The sequence below is a fragment of the Salarias fasciatus genome (genome assembly GCF_902148845.1).
Source record: "Salarias fasciatus chromosome 23 unlocalized genomic scaffold, fSalaFa1.1 super_scaffold_20, whole genome shotgun sequence".
Classification (NCBI taxonomy): domain Eukaryota; kingdom Metazoa; phylum Chordata; class Actinopteri; order Blenniiformes; family Blenniidae; genus Salarias; species Salarias fasciatus.
The window spans coordinates 16,203,716-16,224,879 of NW_021941230.1; the positions used below are offsets into that span (position 1 = coordinate 16,203,716).

At 52.7% G+C, this 21,164-nt stretch overlaps 3 protein-coding genes across 7 annotated transcripts; 1 reads left to right on the plus strand and 2 right to left on the minus strand.

Annotated features, from left to right (window-relative positions):
- Window positions 1-3,107: 3,107 nt before the first annotated feature.
- Window positions 3,108-6,140, minus strand: pjvk (pejvakin). Of its 2 annotated transcripts, XM_030085877.1 has the most exons (6): window positions 5,795-6,140; window positions 5,510-5,705; window positions 5,282-5,423; window positions 5,085-5,202; window positions 4,209-4,352; window positions 3,108-4,136 (listed from the first exon to the last, which is right to left on the minus strand). In XM_030085877.1, exons 1-6 carry the CDS (start codon window positions 6,006-6,008, stop codon window positions 3,838-3,840), a joined length of 1,113 nt encoding a protein of 370 aa, XP_029941737.1. In that variant the 5' UTR covers window positions 6,009-6,140; the 3' UTR covers window positions 3,108-3,837. The 2 variants fall into 2 exon arrangements, with proteins under 2 accessions (XP_029941737.1, XP_029941736.1); XM_030085876.1 differs by having other exon boundaries at window positions 3,108-4,352.
- An 816-nt stretch (window positions 6,141-6,956) lies between these two features.
- On the minus strand, window positions 6,957-14,824 carry gpd2 (glycerol-3-phosphate dehydrogenase 2 (mitochondrial)). 4 transcript variants are annotated; one of them, XM_030085850.1, is made up of 18 exons: window positions 14,718-14,824; window positions 13,131-13,237; window positions 12,536-12,544; window positions 11,554-11,722; window positions 11,355-11,479; window positions 11,160-11,257; window positions 10,909-11,072; window positions 10,237-10,401; window positions 9,993-10,137; window positions 9,684-9,877; window positions 9,435-9,569; window positions 9,191-9,366; window positions 8,978-9,109; window positions 8,725-8,883; window positions 8,516-8,628; window positions 8,354-8,432; window positions 8,177-8,275; window positions 6,957-7,859 (listed from the first exon to the last, which is right to left on the minus strand). In XM_030085850.1, exons 2-18 carry the CDS (start codon window positions 13,230-13,232, stop codon window positions 7,734-7,736), a joined length of 2,190 nt encoding a protein of 729 aa, XP_029941710.1. In that variant the 5' UTR covers window positions 13,233-13,237; window positions 14,718-14,824; the 3' UTR covers window positions 6,957-7,733. The 4 variants fall into 4 exon arrangements, with proteins under 4 accessions (XP_029941710.1, XP_029941711.1, XP_029941712.1 ...); XM_030085851.1 differs by having other exon boundaries at window positions 13,131-13,315; window positions 14,718-14,808; XM_030085852.1 differs by having other exon boundaries at window positions 13,131-13,278; window positions 14,718-14,790.
- A 1,541-nt stretch (window positions 14,825-16,365) lies between these two features.
- On the plus strand, window positions 16,366-19,877 carry LOC115383691 (nuclear receptor subfamily 4 group A member 2-like). The gene is made up of 6 exons (XM_030085869.1): window positions 16,366-16,980; window positions 17,849-17,978; window positions 18,115-18,272; window positions 18,351-18,550; window positions 18,623-18,801; window positions 19,576-19,877. The coding sequence occupies exons 1-6, from the start codon at window positions 16,366-16,368 to the stop codon at window positions 19,875-19,877; spliced, it is 1,584 nt and encodes a 527-aa protein (XP_029941729.1).
- Window positions 19,878-21,164: the final 1,287 nt, after the last annotated feature.

The window sequence follows — 21,164 nt, forward strand, 5'->3', positions numbered from 1 at the left end:
ATGAAATGAAACAGAGTCGCTCCTTTCGTTGAGCAAAGATACATGAGAATATAAGATCCAGGCCTTCGTAACATTAATGTATAAAATAAGGACATGGAATGTCTCCACAGTGAGTGAGAAAGATGTTCTTCATGTTGGAGAACTGGACTGTAAATCAGTGGGTTCAGAGTTCTGCCTCTGGGGGGAGAAACCATGAGGATGATGGGAAAATCAGAACCAAACTGCAGCAGGAAGCGTCTGAAGCTGCTCTGAGGTCCAGGCCGGCGGCTGAGGGCTCAGACGCTCCCGCAGCCACGCGGGTTCTGGCATCTGGGTTCACTGTGAAGAAACGCTGATTTCACACGGACAGACGCCGGTCTCTGAGCCCCGCGAGTCCCGGAGACATCCCAGCTCTCTCCTCTTCACAGTTGTTGCACCGCGACGGCCCCGGGACTCCCAGAGGCCTGCGTGTTCCCAGCAGTGGAAAGAAGCGCACCTCTGCCTGAACAGCCTCAAACACCAGGAATTCACACGGCAGCTGATACCAGCGGCCAAAAGAGGACAAAACAATGAGCTTCATTTTAGCAGCAGACGAACGCAGCTTTAATAGAAATAGAAAAATCCCTCCTGATTGAGAATGTGCTCGCATATTCTCGTGTGTCCGGGAGGAAGGCATCTCAAAGCAGTTAAATTAGGTCGAGTGAACGCCACGTGGAGGAGCTGTTCAAGAGGATTCATCAGTTTCAGCTGTCAGGGAACGCAAACTGATGGAACCGAAACATTTACCAGGACAAGTCCTAAATGAACCCAAAAGATGATTTCTGTTTAATTTAGACTCAAAGTCAGCAGTTTGCTTTGGGTGAGTCAGAAAGAAAAGTGCATCCAGCCAGTCAGGCTCCATACAGAACAGGCCGGAAGCCCAGAGCGGCTGAGCCGACCGGAAGCCTCCACACCTGTCAGCAGAGACCGGGGGAAGGCGTCCCGGTTAATGGGACCGGAGACGGCGGGAAGCGGGGAGGAGAGGTGAGCCCCCGCTGGCCTGCTGCAGCACGGCTCTGTCAGTCAAACCGAGCTGCCTGGAGAAGGGAGGCAGGAGGGAGGCCAGTGGAGATGTGGGGCAAAAGGGGCAAACAGAGGCTGGATTCCTGCACCCTGGTTATCAGGCTGGGTCTGGATCGCTCCCACACCCTGGATTCAGCTCAGAATAACGAGGCGTGTGGAGATTTCAGGGATGCAGCTCCTCAGGTCAACAGCTGGAAAACACTGCAAAGGTGCTCTGTGGCGTAAGGAGGGAAATACTGCCACCAAGAGGAGGCAGAGCTGAACTGAGGAAAAATGCAAAACTTGAGTCACGCCTGTGCTGGACAGCGAGTGGAACACTGGGACAACTTTTTAAAAATCTGAGGAAACAGAGCCATGGCGACATGAAAAACTGTGCTTGAGAAATGTTTCAAAGTGACACAGTCCACAGCCTCGTAACATCTGGATCACCTGCTTCCAGCTGCTGTTTCCGTCCTTCAGATGTAACTTCAACCTTCACTGCAGAGGAAAGCGGGGAGTAGCTGCTGTAATTCCTACATCTGTCCACAAGAGGGCGTAAAGGCGGGAGGAGCTGTCCGTGGAGAAGTGGTCAAAACAAAACAGCCACTGTGTCACGCTACAAATAAAAAAAAAAATACAATAAAAATGTGATTCATGTTCCATCTAATATTTTCTAAAAGTTGTCAGTCGTTTACCGGAGCGGATTAGCTGAAGTCTCCGCCAGTTACCGTCCTCACCGCCGCTGCAGGCAGCTCTGATGAGCCTCGTGTTGTGGAAGAGGCGCCCTCTGGTGGCCACAGCTGGGAACTGCGACCAGAGCGCAAAGTTAGAAAGAGGATATCAGTGTAGCACTTCCTGTTAGCCCCTTCAAAGTAATATGTAATATTACTGTAATATCCGTACAGAAGAGCGCTGCTGTAGATGAAATCATCATCAATCCGTGAGTGTTTTCTGTTTTCCCCGTTTTCTCCTTCAAAATATAAATCAATATATGCTTTTCTGATGGGAATAAATGACGATTTGAATCCGTTTCTCTTCATTTTTCCAAGTTCTTTCTGTTGGAGAAATGAGGTTTGGCTCTATACTTCTGCACTTGTGAAGATTGGATTCGTCTAAATTAATTTACAAATAAATAGCCGTTGGTTGGCTTCACCTTCAGGTTTTTATATTTTAAAAATAAATATCTCACACTAGCTTGTAACCAATTTGAAGAACATGTTGAGTTGTTTTCTTGTCCTGCTTACAGACTGATGCCTGCTTTGCTTTCAACAAACTTTTATTACTATTATATTATTATTATTAAACGACTTATAATTAGATAGTTCTTGTAAATTTAATTAAAATTTATCAACATGTATGTATTTCTCATTCACAGTTAATAATTTACAATTAATAATCACATTTATAAACATAGTTTGCTTAATTAGCAATCAGTTAACATAAATAAATCCATGATTACCTCTTCAGCTTATCAGAAAGTTTCTCTCATTTCAGTAAATGGCTTCAAGAGCTTTTAGGGAAAAAAATCAAACTTTGATCTCTGCAGTCTGAACAATCTGACCTCCTGAAGCGGCTTCATCACTGTTTAATCGACACCAGTGCTCTTTTATGCTTCTCTCTTTTATGAACAGCAACGAACCAAACGCAGATTTATTCCAGTGAAAAGTTTCACGTTTACCGCGTTTGAAACTATGCCGCGTTAGACTTTTTATTTTGAAGGAGCTCACAGGAAGTGTTGTGCTGATGACAGCTTCCTAGCTTTACTTTTTTAGGTCGTAGTTTCCACTTGTGGCCACCAGAGGGCGACTCATCACGTCACGGCGGTGCAAAGCGGCGTGTTGACAGGAAGTGGAGCGAAACGCAGCGAGGAGGCTTCAGTTCACGATTTAAAGTTTCTAACAAATCTTTGACGGAACATCCACAGAAAGCAGACCGTAATGACGACTTTCTGCCGGAAACAGGTGAGTCTGTGAACTGTAACAGTTTTAAATATTGAACAAACACTTTATAAATATCGAAATTACTTTTAATTCCATTAATTTCAACATAAAGTGTAATTAAGACCCATCAGTAGTAGATAGGTGATCGATGTCTAATGTCTGGAGCAGGATCCATCCTGGACAGGCCACTGAGAATTAATTCACCTCATATGCATGTTTATATGGGAGGAAACTCTCCCACATGGGGAGAACATGCAAACTTCACACAGTATTTGAACCATAACCTCGTTGTGAAGTGAGCAGCGAAACACTTCCTCGTGAAAAGCAGCCTGACTTTGTTAATCCCAGAATGAAAACCTGTAGTTTCACCACACAGAATACAAAAAAGATATTTATAGGATCAAATAACTATAAAAATTGGACAAGTAAGGATTAAATATTAAATTAATAAATATTAATATGCAGAAGGAAATTTTATTTAGTCAACAAATATTTTACTCTGATTAGATATGACTTTTGTCAATAACTATTTTCTTAATTAGTTTATTTGATAATCTTTTAATCACATTTTGGTTTTTAATTCAGTTGCACTTTGATTTAATGGGTTTTCGTTCGACTTGTCTTCGTCTTCGTCTCTTCTCCTGGACCTCTCCGTGTCTCCAGGTTTTCTTTCTCTCATCAAACATCTGCTGCAGTGGATCAGTTGCTTCTTGTTTATTTTTCCCCCTCACTTCCTCTTTCAAAGTAAAAGCCTCGTGGACAGTGCGCTTCAACATCGCTGTCTTTAATTTTGAAGATCCTCGGAGAGCGGTGTGAAGGTGGGCGGGGCTGGGCTTGGTGGGCGGGGCTGGGCTTGGTGGGCGGGGCCAGGCAGGGCTCAGCGCAGCGTCTTGTGCCACAGGTCGAAGCAGGGCACGGCGTGCAGCCGCACGAACTTGTGGCCGCCGCCCGAACACTCCAGGCAGCCGTACACCGTCTCCCGCCGCTGGCTGCCCATCCCGCACAGCGCGCACGGGCCCTTGCGCACGTTGTGCTTCAGGAGGTTGACGCGCGTGTGCGCGCCGTCCCTCAGGTACGCCGTGGACACGTCGGTCAGGCTGGCCGCCTTCTCCAGGTAGTCCGTCACCAGGTCGTCCACGTAGCTGTCGGAGTGCGCCAGCTCCTCCAGGGTGCGCTCTGCCGGGGGGGGGGGGAGACGCCCGTCAGAGACTGTGGCCCCGCCCCCCGCGGGAGGCCCCGCCCACCGACCTGCTCTGAAGGGGTTCCCGTAGAGGATGCCGGACAGGAAGCGGCGCAGGCGTCCCAGAGAGAAGCGGCCCAGGAAGCCGCCCAGCTGCTCCCGGATCTGCTCCCGCTCGAAGCCGCCCTGAGAGCCCGGAGCCACGCAGATATCTGGAGGAGGAGGAGGACGAGGAGGACGAGGACGAGGACGAGGAGGAGGAGGAGGAGGAGGAGGAGGAGGAGGACGAGGACGAGGACGAGGAGGAGGAGGACGAAGAGGAGGAGGACGAGGACGAGGACGAGGAGGAGGAGGACGAAGAGGAGGAGGACGAGGACGAGGACGAGGAGGAGGAGGACGAGGAGGAGGAGGAGGACGAGGAGGAGGAGGAGGACGAGGAGGAGGAGGACGAGGAGGAGGAGGAGGAGGACGAGGAGGACGAGGAGGACGAGGAGGAGGAGGACGAGGAGGAGGAGGACGAGGAGGAGGAGGACGAGGAGGAGGAGGAGGAGGACGAGGAGGAGGAGGACGAGGAGGAGGAGGACGAGGACAAGGAGGACGAGGAGGAGGAGGAGGAGGAGGAGGAGGACCAGGAGGAGGAGGAGGACGAGGACGAGGAGGAGGAGGACGAAGAGGAGGAGGAGGAGGACGAGGACGAGGAGGAGGAGGACGAGGACGAGGAGAAGAAGAAGAAAGGAAGAAGAGAGGAAGAAGAAGAAGAGAGGAAGAAGAAGAAGAAGAAGAAAGGAAGAAGAAGAAGAAGTCACTCCATCAAAAGGTTCATTCATCATGATTCATTCATCCTGTCTTTCTATCAAAGAAGGCTCACTGAGTACCGCTCTGTGTGTGTGTGTGTGTGTGTGTGTGTGTGTGTGTGTGTGTGTGTGTGTGTGTGTGTGTGTTACCCAGGGTTCCGTCCAGCCTCACGTACAGCGGACACACGCTGAAGGCGATGGTGGTGTGAGCCGGGATGACCACGGCTTTGTCTCGTCCTCCGCCGCTCCTGCCGTCGTCCATCTGGAACTGGAGCAGGCAGGAGTGTGTGTCCTGCAGGTCAGTGTGTGTGTGTGTGTGTGTGTGTGTGTGTGTGTGGTGGTCTCACCCTCATGGTGGTGCCCCTCATGCCGGCGTGCACCGTCAGCGAGCACTGGCGGGTGGTGCGGATGCTCTCCACCACCACACACAGGACGCTGCGGCCGCCGTCCCGGGACTGGCGCACCAGGCAGTGGTCCAGCGCCACCTTCCTGCACACACACACACACACGCACACACACACCGGTTACCCTGCGACTGAGCTGCTGCGGGGCCGCAGCTCGGCATGCTGGGATACCTGGCGCCCAGCTCGCGCAGCAGGGCGGGCAGCTCCAGCTCGTGCTTGGTGACGATGCCGAAGGAGGCCTTGACGGCGACCTGCTGCGAGCCGCTCACGTTGACGCCCACGTCGCTGATGAGCGGCCGGGCCGAGCGGCCGCCCAGCGCCACGTCCGACTGGTCCTCGTAGTTCAGCAGCTGGTAGGACGACACGCCTGCGGGGGGGGGGGGCGGGGCATCCGTCAGTACCGCCCGGCTCGGCTTTACCTCCGATCCGCCGTTTCCGCGTCCGGACCGGCCGTACCTGCGGCGATCTCCTTGTCGCCCAGCAGGATGTCCTTGAGGGAGAAGGCGGTGGAGGCGTAGCGGCTCTTCCTCCAGAAGCGGCGGCTGCGGCGGCGGAGGCTGACCAGGCTGAGCGGCTGGTAGCGGTCCGCCTCGCTCAGGCTGGGCACGGCCACCAGGCGGCCCGGGTCGCCCACCTGCTTCACAAAGTTCTTGGTGGCCGCGGCGAACATGTCGGACGGAGCCGTCCTGCTGCCCGCGGCGGCGGCGGCGGCGGCGGATCGTCAATAATGCAGCTGCTGCGTAACTCGACGCCACGACACCTCCCGTTCACCTGATCCTCCCCGGACGCCGTCATGTGACCAGCGAGCTGCACAACGGCAAACTCCAAACCCTGAGCCGTGAAACACACACCTTGGATCAGTCCTGCTCTGCCAACACACTCTAACCTGATCAAATCTGCATAAAAACACTGAAATACTGCACAGAACAACACGATGGAACCAGATCCCCCTCAACAAACTCCAGAACTGAACTGAAGGAACGTCAGACGTCTCTAAGGGCTTTGAGAGAAATGAAGATTCTTCTTCTCTCTGATTCCTTTCACACTCAACAGAAGTAGAAACGCAGCTCTTTAGTTTTTGTTCCTATTTTTCATGAGCTGAACTCAAAACATCTCAGACTTTTTCTAGAAACACAGAAGGCCCTTTTCTTTCAAATAATGTCCACCAATGTCTGTGTTGGCCACCAGGGGGCGCCACAGGATCACATGAAGGTCCGGAGTTCCGGAGTTCACAAAAATTGTCTAAAAAAATTCTCTCATTATTTTGGCATTTAGCAAATACAAAACATTTTTAAAATCCTAATTGACCAAAAGCAGGAAAAGTGTCATCTGATTTACTGTCACACAGCAAAAAAAAAAAAAAAAAAAAGGTTACGCCCCTTTTTTAAAAAATGACTTATTTTTTTCTACAATTTCTTTTTTCTAGGAGACACGCTTTAACTTTTGTTCCTCCAAAAGTCTAAAAACACTTTTGAAAACACAATTATTTCTACTTCATTTAGAGAAAATTCCTTCATGCAGCGGCTCTAAAAGTCAAATTTACGCGACTAAATAAAACTTAAAACTCACTGAGCCTGAGCTCAGAAAAAGAAAACAGACCAGAAACAACACAACAAAAGTCGGTGATTGAAAAAGTTCCCTCTTTTAATGTGAAGAAAATAAATCTCTGAAAGTGACGTACAAAGAATAAATAAATCAGAAAATAGAAAAAAACTTTAAATCTCACATGGAAGTCCAGCAGGAAGCGGAGCAGGCGCAGGTTTTTCTCTCAGCAGGATAAAAACATTCAAACTATTTCAGCGGTTCGATTCGGAATCGTCAGGAGACGAAGACCGGCGGGTTCTTTCAGCAGCCTGGCGCTGAAAACGAGCTCAAACTGTCACAGAAAGTAAAGTTTTTCAGCTCAGTAACGAAGTCAAAGCAGTGTTTAAAACATTTCATTCAGTTCTTCCCGACCTTCAGCTGAACCTGCTGCTTTCTCTTTACATTCTCAGTTTAACTTTAAATCAGACCTAAAAGAAGCAGCAGCCTGAATCAAACGTAACATTTAAAAAGATAAAACATTCACGACTTTTTCTTTCATTTCAAAACATTTAGCTTAAATCTTTCTCTGTCAGACTCTGGCAGCTGAAACAGTTTTTACTTTAAAAACTCAAACATTTTCTGGAGTGTGAATTTTTGGTCTTTCATCTCGTCATGCACACGAACATCAGCACACATCTGGAGGGTTAGCGTTAGTGTTAGCATTAGCGTTAGCGTTAGCAGCGTCGGTAAACGTTCAGGTGTTGAAAAGCTGCGGTTAACGGAGGTGGAGTTTAGAAAAAGGATTCTGAAGAAGAAGTAAAGCACATGTGGAGTGAGGAGAGCGGACCGCTGGCCCCTCCCACCGCCGCGCTCAGACTCCGCCCCCGCTGCGGTCCACCGTCACCGGGCCCCGCTCGTCCAGCGTCTCCTCGGCCGTCTTCATCAGGATGGCCAGCCGGCTGTCCGACACCTGGCCCTTCTTCACCGCGCTCATCAGCTGCACGGGGGGCGGGGCCAGTGACAGCCAATCAGTGAGGACGCACCGCAGAGGTCAAAGGTCAAACAAAGAGCTCATTTAAAAAGGCCGCGTGAACACTGGTGTCCGTTGCCGCACACACACACACACACTCCACTTCCTGAACGCTCCCAGCTTCTGTTCCCTCAACTCATCTTTATTCATTCAGGAGAAGATCAGCATCGATCTGTGTGTGTGTGTGTGTGTGTGTGTGTGTGTGTGTGTGTGTGTGTGTGTGTGTGTGTGTGTGTGTGTGTGTGTGTGTGTGTGTGTGTGTGTGTGTGTGTGTCTCTCTGTACCTGCAGGAACTCGTCGATCTCCACCTGTCCGTTTTTGTTCAGGTCGACCTCGTTGAGGATTTCGTGCAGAGCGTTTTCATCGATGTGGACGTTGATGCTCTGCAGGGTCAGAGGTCAGCATGAGGAGGAGGAGGAGGAGGAGGAGGATGAAGAGCAGGAGGAGGAGGAGCTGCTCACCTCTAACACCCGCTGCACGTCCACCGTGGTGATGAATCCTTTACTCTCCTTGTCAAACTTGTGGAAGCGTTTCTTGTACCTGAGCGGAGAGACGCTGAGCTCAGACGGAAGCCGGCCTGTTGACCTTCGACCCGGATCAGTGTGACGCCCGGCTGGATTTACCTCACCACCTCCTGGTTGTCCAGGTTGATCTCCGAGGTCCTGGTCAGCTGCTCGGATCGAGACCTGTACCCCATCTCATGGTACAGGAACTTCCGGGCCGATTCCAGCTCCGCCTGGAGAAACGGAACCACCAATAAAACCGAGTCCTCACGAGAAACCGATCAAATGAGTAACTGTAACTGCCGAGGAATCGAACCGCGGCCCCGTACCGTCCTGCGCTCCTGGCTCCAGCCCAGCTCCTGGCCCATGATGGCGACGATGCGGGGCAGCGCCTCGTCGGCCGCCTGGACGTTGAGGAAGCCCAGGCGGGTCCGGCGGGCCAGGACGTCGATGGCGGTGCAGGCGTACTCTTTGATGGCGTAGATCACCTGCAGGGGAGCGCACAGTCAGTCCACTGCACCCGGGAGCAGTGGACACACACACACACACACACACACACACACACACACACGCTGCGGTTACCTCGCTCTCGATGTAGGGGAACTCTGACACCAGCCTCTTTCCCACGATGGGCCAGCGCTGACCTGTCACCTGAGCCATCTTAGCAACATCGAACGCTCTGACGCCGTAGGTGGAGGCCAGATGCTGCGCCACCTGGTGGGGGGAGGGGGGAGGGGGTGAAATCTCTGTGCGATACGACTTTACGTCCGATCAGTCGACGCACTCGGCTCCGACCTCCTTCTCCAGGCCGTAGTCCTGCACCAGCCGGATGTAGAGGGTGGGGCTCCAGCCCTTGCCCCCCTCCAGCACCAGGCCCACCGTCCGGCAGGGCTCCGCCCGCAGGCCGTGCGCCCGGACCGCCGCGTCCAGCGTCTCCTCCGCCATGGAGCGGTAGGTGGTCCACTTCCCCCCTGAAACAGGAAGCGGGCGTGAGCGCGGCAGGAAGCGGGCGGGGTCGGAGCGCGGGCGTCAGACTGACCGGCGATGGTGACCAGGCCGCTGCCGCTGATGCTGACCACGTGGTTCCTGCAGATGGACTGAGTGTCTTTGGAGCTGGGGTCAGTCACCAGGGGGCGGATGCCGCTCCACGCCGCCAGCACGTCGCCTCTGCGCACTACACACACACACACACACACACACACACACACTGTGAACCGTCTGTCACCACCAGTCTCGTACAGGCGTGTGCGACCCCGGACCCAGACCTGGACCCGGACCGGGACCCTACCCTCCACGTCGGGGCTCAGGTAGTTGCGGACCTCCGTCAGGATGAAGTTGATGTCGTCCTCTCCGGGGATGGGGTGGGCCGTCACCTGCGTGGGGGTGTCCGTCGTCCCGGCGATGGTCATGTTCTCCCACGGCAGGAAGAAGATGACGCGGCCGTCGCTGGTCGCCGGATCCAGAAGACCCATGTTGTCAGGACTGACAGAGGTCAGAGGTCAAGATTACAGTGGTACCGTCCATTAATAGGGGGAAACACTGGCATTGACATGGCTGAGCTGCCCCTGAACGCACCGCAGGCCGGTTGCTAGGTTACCTGTAGTATCCGGGGATGACGATGTGGACGCCGGCGCTGGGCTGGCAGATGTTCTCCGTCTGCTGGTCGTCCATCCTCCGCAGGGAGTCGGTGAAGGGGCCGGTGGCGTTGATCACACACTTAGCCTTCACGTCAAACTCCTCCCCTGTGAGAGGCCCCCGTCCAATCAGCTCACAGAGCATCCCCGTCCAATCAGCTCACAGAACTCCGTCCCGTCACAGGACACGGGGGAGGCGAGGCTCACCTGTGATGACGTCCCTGCAGCGGGCGCCACACACCCGGTCCGGGCCGCCGTTCGGGTCCCCGGTCTTCAGCAGGTGCACCACCTCGGTGTAGTTGGCCGTGGCGGCGCCGTAGCGGGCGGCGGTCAGGGCGATGGCCAGGTTCATGCGGGCGTCGTTGTGCTGGCCTGAAAGACACGTTGACGGCGGGATAATTCCACCTGCTTCCTGCCACACCCCCCCTCCTCCTGACCCGGCGGCGGGTCGGAGACTCTCCGGCTACGTCTCGGGACTCGGTCCATCGGTTCCGGCACTCGGAGCCGCAGAGCTCCTGTTTCTGTATGATTAGAACTCATTAGTTCCATTCTGTGTAAACAAGACGATTCTGAGGGATAAATTCAGTCCGCAGGTTGTCTTCTGCTGGAAACAGTGTGTGTGTGTGTGTGTCTGTGTGAGTGAGTGTGTGTGTGTGTGTTCCCCGTAAATGTCAGGGTCTGATTGTTCCAGACGTGATAATGGCTGGATGATGGTGGAGGAGGTGAAATCAGACCTCAGCGGTCTGAAACATCGACACGTGCTTCAGGAAGCCTCAGGCGGCGTCAGCGCTCCTCCGGCTCGCCGCTCCGGGAGAATCGAGCCGTCACCTTTCACAATAAGAGCGGCAGAGCGGCAGCGGGGCCGGCCGGCGGACTCACCGTCGTAGTAAACGATGGCGCCCACCAGCTTGTCCTTCTTGAGCATGGGGAAGAGCTCCAGCGCTTTGGACTTGCTGAGGACGTAGCTGCTCTTCAGACACTGGACTCCCGCCACCAGGTCGTACATCTTGATCCCGGCCCAGAAGTACGGCAGCTGCCACCACCTGGGATCCACACACAGCCGCAAACCTCACTCACACACACACGTAAACACACACACCCCGTCACTCACGCCCTGCTCGGAGCCCTACTTATAAACAGGAAGCATGATGGGTAGCGGCGCCGACAGGTGAGGAGCGATCTCCAGCAGATTGGCTCGCTCATGGAGCGCTTCTTTCACCATCATGTACTGCGGGAATCAGGAAGGAAAACCTTTATTTTGACGATACCGCATCGGGAAGCAGCCGTCGCGCCGACACGCGACGACGGGGGAAAAGAGCAGGAACCTGCTCGTAGTCCAGCTGCATGATGGCCTTCTGCAGGTAGCGCACGCCGCCGTGGATCAGCTTGGTGCTGCGGCTGCTGGTTCCGGAGGAGAAGTCGTTCCTCTCCACCAGAGCCGTCTTCAGGTCTGAGGAGGGGGAGGAGTCAGGAGGACGGCTCGCTTTCCGGAGCCCGGTTCAGCTGGATTCTACGTCGACTCACTGCGAGTGACGGCGTCCAAGGCGCATCCTGCCCCTGTGGCTCCGCCTCCAACCACCAGCACGTCGAACTCGCTGCTCCTCAGCGCCTCCAGCTGGGCGCGCCGTGACGGCAGCTCGTCGGCGAAGGGGACGCTGAGCTCGGCCTCGGCGGCGACGTGAGCGAGCCGCGCCTGAAGGGGACACAGAGACACACGCAGTGAGACTCTCCGTGTCCCTGAACGCACCACGACGGCCTCGCAGCGGCTCTCGGCCTCGGAGGCGTTCCGGAAACTCAGCGGCGCTCTGGGAAGCGGTCAGAGACCTCGGGCAGGCGCCGGCACACTTGCTACTGGTCCTTCCAGTTACTGCCAGATGTGCGGCTGCAGATTAATCTCACAGGTCTGATTAATCCACGTTTCATCCCGTTCAGAGCAGGATGAAGGAATATGGCGCCGCAGCTTTTGAAGCAGCGATGGACGGCATGCGGATAGGAAGCGGCGGTGGACGACATGCCGACAGGAAGCGGCGGTGGACGGCATGCCGACAGGAAGCGGCGGTGGACGGCATGCGGACAGGAAGCGGCGGTGGACGGCATGCGGACAGGAAGCGGCGGCGGACGGCATGCGGACAGCAAGAGAATTCAGAGCGTGATCAGCTCAGAAGAAGTCGGTGCTAACGAGAGCCCGGCTGGTTATTGATTGCACCAGACTGATTGGGAGCTAATGCAGCATTTGACTTGCAGATGGTGGCCGGCGCCGGCGCCGATCCGCGACCGTCATCCCATCATTGTCTCTGCTTTTATTTGTGATGACGCCCGTGAGCCCCGTAATCACGAAGTCAGAGAGCGGCTGATAGCCAGTCGGCCCTGCGTGCGTTAGCGCGGGTGTGTGTGTGTGTGTGTGTGTGTGCGGGACGGATCATCAGCAGTGATTACAGGCGTGTGTGATTAGCAGCCATTGTACAAACAATCAGCCTGATGAGGGCGGCGGCGGTGGCGAGCTTACCGAGCCGGGCTGCGGCGAGGACGGAGACGTCGGTGCACCCACCGGGACACAAAGCAAAGAGGTCACGTTAGACCACGGCCAGTCACCTGACATCTACACACCGCGCCGGGTCAGAGGTCGGAGGTCAGGGGGAGCGCAGATGCTCCTCGCCATCATCAGCCACTTTCTCACGCAGGTTTTCAAAATAGAACTTCAATGCAAGTCAAGATGAAGGCAGAGAGTCACATGATGTGCAAGGCTTAAAATAAAGCAGGTCAGAGGTCACAGCTGTTTGTCACGGTGTCCGTTTCCACAATAACAGCATTCTGTACCACAGTGACAGGCATTCAAGCATCAACGAGACCGACGTCTTTACAAAGTTGCATTTTCAGTAACGGTGTGAACATTTCCCAGAATCCCCAGCTGCTCATCACACCAGCACAGAAGACGTTTTAATGTGTGGCGATGCAGAGAGAGACGCCGACTTCCTGCTTCTGCTGCAAAAACATCTCGAACCCTCCAGTGGAAACATTCTTCGAACCAGTCAGGACACGTTTGCACAAACCGTAACACACACACACACACACACACACACACACACACACTGTGGGATTACCTGTGTCTTCTTGTACTCCAGCAGCTGCCACAGGCTGAAGGTGGCGCCTGCCACCCCACTGCAGACCACCGCCACCCGCTTCAACGCCTTCCTGAACGCCATGAGACCTGCAGCCGGAGGAGTGGGGGCGGGGCTTACACTCAGCTGACTGATGAGGGATGGGCGGGGTCCGAGAGGGAGGGGACCTCGGCAGAAAAACAATCTCACACACAACTTTTCGGGGAAATTGTGTTGCTCTTAGCTCCGTCTCACACACGCAGCAGCTTCTAATACATTTTCATTGTGCGGGACACAGATGGCGAAATGTCAGCAGACCGTCTGCTCTGGCTAATGACCTCCGGAACGCCGCACCACGCCACCGTCACCACACCAGCGCACAGGAAAACTCTCCGTCTGTGTGTGAGACAGCGAGCGTGGCGGCCGGGCCTCTGCGCCACGTTCGCCCGGTCACAGCATGTGGCGGGGGTCTCCTCTCCTCCAGGGGGCACCAGAGTCCACAGGCAGCATCACGGAGTCGGGAAATTCTAACTTTTACCAGTTCGGAAAAGTTCCACTGCCGAGTTTACATTAAATTTACAAACCGCTCGGGGAGCTTGTAATACCGCATGCACACGTCTGGTGGCGCCATAATGAAATAACTCGCGAACTCACATGATTGGCTACAAAACCCGGAAGCTCCGCTCATCGGAGTTGTTCTGTCCCATAACTCTTATTTTGAAAGGAAAAAACTGGACCGAGACATTGTTGATGGAGACGAGAGATCGATTAAGGGGAATGTTTCTTCAATTACAGGTGAAAAATGAGAATTTTTGTTTTTATTGCATAATTTCTTACTTATTCTACCTTCAAATACGACACGATGCGTTCAAGGTTAGCAGAACACCTTAATTTCTAGCTTAAGATTATGCTTGAAACTATGACACACGCTAAGCTAATAGTGGTGATTCTCTTGTAAATCCTTCACTTTGTGTATAAAAAACACCATTTTTTTTTCAGGTGGCCCTGAAGGCACCATTCCACACTTTCTACATTCTACAACAGAGCTGACAGGCTGCATTATGTACATGTTGATATTGGGTGTGTACTTCAGGGTTTGTCTCTGTCATGTTCAGACAAGGTCCAAGGACCAGAGATTGGGAACCGGTAGTTCAGCCTGCCCTGAGTCAGCTGCTGCCCCTCTGCGTGGAATGCAGGGCGACAAAGCCGGGGCTCCTTGAACAGGACCACCTGTTCCCCTCGGTGACCGGCAGCTGAATGTTCCCCAGCTGTTTGCACCTGAACGCCTCACGGCTCCTGATCAACAGGTCGACCGGCGGGAAAGGCGCCGTTCGCCCCGCGAGGCGTTCAGCTATTAAACAAGCTACACTCCTCGTGGGGACCGTCTCTACCGACAGCTGCTGTCACTCCGACATCTTCGTTTGCGTGCGAGGACCGAGGAGGCCCCAACAGGAGGAACCTGGTTTGAACCTGGAGGAGGAGCCGATTCCTAACAGCCGATAACACACACCGACGCGCGGGTTTAGCTCCTCTGACAGAAAACACGCGCTTCAAGGGCGACTTTAAAAGGTGACACGCGCTCGCACTCACAGCTTTCCTGTGGGGAGGGTCGCTCCGGGGACGCGGGCACGGAGGACAGCCGCCGCCGCTCCGAGGATCTCCGGCTTCTCGGACCTCCGTCCGACAGCTTCAACCAGGAAGCACAGCGGCGCTGAGCGACGACCCGAGCAGCCAATAGGGAGCGACGCAGCGGGGACGGCTCCTCCAATAGGAGCAAAGAGGAGGCGGGACCTCGGCGGTGACGTCAAGGAGATGCTATATGGCGCAACATTGGTCTGTCCATCCTTTTTCTCAACGATGGAAATAAGAAACAAATAGGAAAAAGGAGGAAGTAAAGTTATGCAAAGCAATACTTAAAATTAAAAAATAAGAAAAACAATGTAAGAACGATGAAAAAATATGAAAAAAAGAACAAACATTTAAAAAAAATGATCTAAAGATGGATAATTGGAGAAGATGAGAGGATACTGGGGAAAAGAATTGAGAAGGAAAATTGGAAAACAACGACAGACTAAAGGCTGTGAAAAGATAGGGAAAAATAAAAGAGAAATATAAAAAGGGTAAACAAAATAAAAAAAAGTAGAAGATTGAAAGCGATGAAAAAATGACGAAGAAGGAAGGACAAATATGGAGGTAAAGAGAGAAGCAAATGTTTGCCTTTTTCTGCTTTCAGGGGAAGATAAGTAAATAAATAATCCTCTTCCTTTCAAAAAGTCCATTTCTAATTTCATGGCAGTGGTCCTTATCGATAAAACTGGGACAGTCCCTTCATACCCCAACTTTAGGATATTAGTATTTAGAAAATGTTATTTACACCAGTTCAAAACAGAAAAAACCGCGTACACACACACACACACACACACACACACACACACACACACACACACACACACACACACACACACACACACACACTTGTGACAAAGCCCACCATCCCACCACCCCTCTGCGCGTACCCGGCTCTTCGGTCACGGGAGCGCGTAAAACAAAAGCTCAGTGTGGGATGGTGCGGGAGTCAGTCTGCGGGCTGAGCTCCTCCGCGCTCGCGGTGCGTGTCTTTTGTTTCTCCCCCGCACACATTGCGGGTGCAGACATGGGACTACTCATTGCTGGATACTGTCGCCTCCCCTCCCCTCGGCCGTGAAGGATCCCGCGCATTTCCTTCAGCGGGACTGTGCGTATTACTATCCAGAGCGCGTGAACGATCCAGCCTGCAGGTAAAAACTGCTCCGTTCCATTTCTGGACAGAAATGTGTAGATTTTCAGAAATGACAGAAATATTAGTTTGTATTTTCATTTTAAATGTGTTCGGTAAAATTCCCTTTTTATTCTAAAATTAATTTTAAAAAAGTCCAAAAAATACCAAAGTCATACAGAAAATACATCAATAAATCGTAATTTAATTGAACAGTCTTCTAAAACTACCAACACAAACACGCGCACGCACGCCACTAAAGTTTTAAATGGTAACAGATCATAACACAGCACCTGTTGCCTGATTTTTTTTTTCTTTTAGATCATAATAAACCAAAGAGCTGCGCTGTTTGGACAGGTGTTGGACTGTTGTCAGTTTTTGTGGCCGCTGCAGGTTCTCCTACACTCTTCCTCTTTCCATTCTGCACATTCTCTCCTCTTTCTGACAGACCCGTCTTTCCCCTGCCGGTGTCCGGGGGCCACCATGCCGTGCGTGCAGAGCGCGTGTGGCTCCGCGCCGCCGTGCGCCGCGGCGGAGCGCCGCGCAGACATCCTGACGCCGGAGTTCGTCAAGTTCAGCATGGATCTGACCAACAGCGAGCTGTCCGCGGCCACCTCGGGGCCCGGGTTCGCCCCGCCGGGGGAGACGGTCGGCTGCGGGTACGACGTGAAGCCGCCGTGCGTTTTCCAGGTGCCGGCGCCGGCGGAGCTGCCGTGCGTAAAGATGGAGGAGCGTCACCAGCCAGAGGAGCTGCTGCCTCCCCCGGGCTCAGTGTACTTCTACCGGCAGCCCTCGCCTCACCCCCTCGGCCTGCACGGCCCCGGGGGGCCGCTGTGGGAGGACTCGGGCTCCGTGCTCGCGCTCCGCCACGACTACCTGTCGGCGGCGGCGCACCGGAGAGGCGCGCTGTCCCGGTTCTCGCTGCTCAGTCCCAAGCACGCGCAGATGTCCGCGAGACTCCCGCAGAGTCCCACGGGGCTGGCTCTGCCCCCGCAGCGGTGCGGGAACGCGGAGGGGCTGTGCGCGGTGTGCGGGGACAGCGCCGCCTGTCAGCACTACGGAGTGCGCACCTGCGAGGGCTGCAAGGGCTTCTTCAAGGTGCGTTCAGAGCCCGAGGCACGCGCACACTTTACGCACAGCCTCATGGAAGTGGAAGCATGATCAGAAACATTTACCAAGCGCTTCCTTCTCACATTCTTCTCATTTTAAATCACCTTCAGAGAAAATGTTAGAAGAAATAATAAAAAAGTAAACGTGATGAGGCCCACTTGAAAATTTGGAGACTGTGTGAGATGCTGTAAAACATTAAAATGTTTATCGTTGTTAGGTTATTATGAAGTTTGGAATGTCAGTGGCATGACGTCTGCTTTGATTTTAAACACATTTCATGTTTGTTGTTTGTTTTGCTTTAGTGTGGACAAAGTGAAGCATTTTTAACACACGCGCGCGCGCGCACACACACACACACACACACACACACACACACACACACACACACACACACACACACACACACACACACCTCTCTCATGGGTACATTCTGAAATTATGAATGACCACGAGCCTGTATTTACCCAGACTGGCCCGGGCTGCCCAGCATGCCTGATGGGCCCCAGAGGCCCCAGAGGCCCCCCCCCCCCCCCCCCCCCCCCCCCCCCCCCCCCCCAGGCTGGCCACACAGCGAGGACGACCCGGGAATGACTTCAGATTCATTAACAAGATCTGCACAAATCAGAAACTCCATCTTCTTACTCAAAAAAGAAAAAGAGAGACAAGTTCAGGCTGACTGAAGATTTAAAGAAAAAATGTCTGGAGATGAAAATTTGGCTTAACTAAAGAAAAAAACAAAAAAAATAAAAAAAAACATTTTTGATCGCATTTTTTGTTTTGTGATGGATTTTAAGTGACAAGCGTGTAATTTGAGACACTGAGACGAATACATGTGTGTTTGTGTGTGTGTGTGCAGCGCACAGTGCAGAAGAACGCTCAGTACGTGTGTGTGTCCGCTCAGAGCTGTCCGGTGGACAAACGTCGGAGGAACCGCTGTCAGTTCTGCCGCTTCCAGAAGTGTCTGAGTGTGGGGATGGTGAGAGAAGGTAACCCGCTGACCCCAGGTCCCTGAACGCACCGCCGACACAGGCCGCTCTCTCCCGCCTCAGCCTGTCTCCCCTGGTCTGTCTCCCTCTGTCCCTTCTGCCCCCCCTGTCTCCCCCCCTGTCCCCCGACCCTCAGTGGTGAGGACGGACAGTCTGAAGGGCCGTCGGGGTCGCCTCCCGTCCAGACCTCGGAGTGGGGGGGACCCCCAGTCGGACAGCGGTTCTCTGCTGAGCGCCCTCGTCCAGGCCCACGTGGACTCGAACCCGGTGCCCTCCCGCCTGGACTACTCGCAGGTACTCCACTGTCCGTTCCGACGGCTCGTGAGGGCGGGGGAGCTGAGTGACCGGGCCGTCTCCACCGCTCCCCCGCAGTTCACGGAGCGTCCCCGCAGCCCGGCGGGGGACGGCGGGCAGCACGTGCGGGTCTTCTACGAGCTGCTGAGCCGCTGCATGGAGGTGACCCGGCGCTGGGCGCAGCGCGTGCCCGGGTTCAGCACGCTGCACGCGCACGACCAGGACCTGCTCTTCTACTCCGCCTTCCTGGAGCTGTTCGTGCTGCGCCTGTGCTACAGGTACACACACACACACTCTCACACACACGCGCGCGCGCTCGGGGAAGCCGCTCACCCCCCGCTGTGCGCCAGGTGCCGGCCCGCGGACGGCCAGCTGGTCTTCTGTGACGGCTCCGTGCTGCACCGGCTGCAGCTGCTGCGCGGCTTCGGGGAGTGGATGGACGGAATCGAACAGTTCTCCGCCGAGCTGCAGCGGATGGACCTGGACGTGACGGCCTTCTCCTGCATCTGCAGCCTGGCTCTGCTGACAGGTCTCATCATTTACCGTCGTCAAACCATTCTGTCAATCTCGTATTTTTATTTATTTATTTATTTATTTTAATTTTTGTCTTTTAATTTGGTGTTTTGAATGGAATGTTGAACATCTGTGTTGTTTACTATGTTTTAGAATCAAAGTATTTAACATCTGGAGGAATTACATCTAACTGGAAATCAAATCATTCTTGTACTTGGTATCAAAATTTTCATTTTAATTTTTATTGTAAGCCTTTCTGGACTGCAGGACTGCAGGAGTTTATCTGCGGCTGTTTCCTGTTTTATCAGTCACTATCAGGGAGCAGTTACACGCTGCGTCCACCAGAGGGCAGCAAAACAACACACTTTTAAATAAATTGATTAGAAAAGACGTTTATGAATATCTTTGAATATTGATCCATAATTCTTTCTTTCCACGTGTTAATCAGCTCATGTCACTTTATTTATTTATTTATTTATTTATTCCATTGTTTCTCCTGTAATTGTATTGTTGTACATGTTATTTTCCCAGTAATCTTTAGTTTTGCTTTTCTTCTTTATGCTGTTATTGATGTACCAAATGTTTGTGGTTTCTTTACATTAAAAATATTGTTGTCATTGTAATGGTTGGGCATTGTTTTTTCCATAGTTACTGTGTTCATCATTGTGTTTATCGTCCTCGTTGTCATTATCATTATGGTTATTATTGCTGTTGTTGGATTTACTCTCATTTTTATGTTTATATTTGGTGTCAAAAATAAAAAAGTAAATTGCTCTGGTGGGGTCTGCAGAGCGTCACGGTCTGAAGGAGCACAAGAAGGTGGAGGAGCTGCGGAGACATGTGCTGCGCTGCATGAAGGACTCGCTGGGCTCCAGGTGTGAGTCCGGCTCTAAGTCCGGGTCCGGGTCCGGGCCTGGGCCCCAGTCCTGGTCCCAGTCCCGGTCCCGGCCGGACCAGCTGTCCCGGCTGCTGCAGAAGCTGCACACGCTGTGCATTCAGGGCCTGCAGAGGATCTTCTACCTGAAGCTGGAGGACCTGGTTCCCCCACCACCCATCATAGACCAGCTCTTCCTGGACACACTGCCCTTCTAGACACACACACGCACACGCCCACGCACACGCACGCACACACACACACACAAATCAACAGATTAAAACACCCGTCTGTCTCATGATCTCAAAAATAAAGCACCGTGTTGTAAATTCACTGAGGCGTCTCTTTCATTATTATTACTTATTTATTTATTTTTATTATCATCTGAGATTTTAATCAAATCTGCTCCTGTCATATCACATTTATCACTCTTAATTATAACAACTTCAGTATGTTTTTTACTTATTTAAATAAATGGGAAGAAATTAATAATTACTTATGTGACATTTTAAATAGAATTAAAATTTCGATCATGAATAGCTGAATAATAATCTAAATTTTCTCAGTTTTAGTGAGCACTGATGCTGTCTGACCTTTGACCGGCCCTTTGACGGGACGTGACATTAAACGCTCCAGGATCCGCCTGTCAGAGCTGGATAAATCCCCTGAATGCATCATTAGCATCACAAAAGGCTCGACAGGAAGTCGAGGGGCAGGAGGGAAACGCGGCCTGACGCAATTCAAACGTACAGACAGGGCACTTCCTGCCGCTGGTCAGAGTTCCTACAGACATTGAATGCCTCATCACAAGCCTGCCCTTCATTCTGTGAAAACTTTGAGAGTTTGATTTGACTCAGAATCGGCGATGCTCCCCTGAGAGCAGCAGCTTCCGTGGCACTCACTCTTTTTCTGGTAATCTCTCCATCACGCAGTAATTGGAGGGATTACTCTTCCTTATTTCTGAGGGCGAGGCCTTCAGGGACCTCCTCTCAGCTACAGCTCCAATTAGCATTCTCCGCTAACAGGACAAACACTTGAATCAGTGCACTGGATTAGAGGAAGCTCAGGACCCCCAAAAGACCCCCTTCAGCTCTGTAAGCCTGGACCCAGAGGCGTTCAAAGACCTCGGGACATTTCTCCCGGGGTTTGTCTGCAAGTGTCTAAAGAGTTCAGCCAGTGTTTGGTGATGAAAGTTGAACACTTTGTTTAAACCACACGAGTGATTCCAGATCTGCGCGTCCACAGCTGTTCTGCAGATAGCAGGAGCAGAACAGAAGAGAAGTTCAGCAAACCACCAAACTGTCTGTGAACGCCTCACCACGTTCAGATGTCCAATATTCCACACGGTACTTGAACGCTTCATGAAACACAAACAAATTCACATCGAAAAACTTCGGCTGTCTTTGAACGCCTCACCAAACAGACACAGGCTCCTCAGTTCTGCCGGATGACTGAATGAACGAATGAAGGAACGCGTGGAGTGAGGGTGAACCTGTTTCAGACTC

Bases quoted from the DNA above. Each gene is read 5' to 3' on its own strand.
- pjvk (XM_030085876.1), bottom strand. From the start codon at position 6,008: ATGTTCGCCGCGGCCACCAAGAACTTTGTGAAGCAGGTGGGCGACCCG. The intron at 5,706-5,794 runs GTACGGCCGGTC...CCCCCCCCGCAG, and splicing joins CGACAAGGAGATCGCCGCAG to GCGTGTCGTCCTACCAGCTG. The intron at 5,424-5,509 runs GTATCCCAGCAT...GTGTGTGTGCAG, and splicing joins CTGCGCGAGCTGGGCGCCAG to GAAGGTGGCGCTGGACCACT.
- gpd2 (XM_030085850.1), bottom strand. From the start codon at position 13,232: ATGGCGTTCAGGAAGGCGTTGAAGCGGGTGGCGGTGGTCTGCAGTGGG. The intron at 11,480-11,553 runs GTGAGTCGACGT...CCCCCTCCTCAG, and splicing joins CTTGGACGCCGTCACTCGCA to ACCTGAAGACGGCTCTGGTG. The intron at 7,860-8,176 runs GTACAGAGAGAC...CCCCCCGTGCAG, and splicing joins AGATCGACGAGTTCCTGCAG to CTGATGAGCGCGGTGAAGAA.
- LOC115383691 (XM_030085869.1), top strand. From the start codon at position 16,366: ATGCCGTGCGTGCAGAGCGCGTGTGGCTCCGCGCCGCCGTGCGCCGCG. The intron at 18,273-18,350 runs GTACTCCACTGT...GCTCCCCCGCAG, and splicing joins CCCGCCTGGACTACTCGCAG to TTCACGGAGCGTCCCCGCAG. The intron at 18,551-18,622 runs GTACACACACAC...GCTGTGCGCCAG, and splicing joins GTGCTGCGCCTGTGCTACAG to GTGCCGGCCCGCGGACGGCC.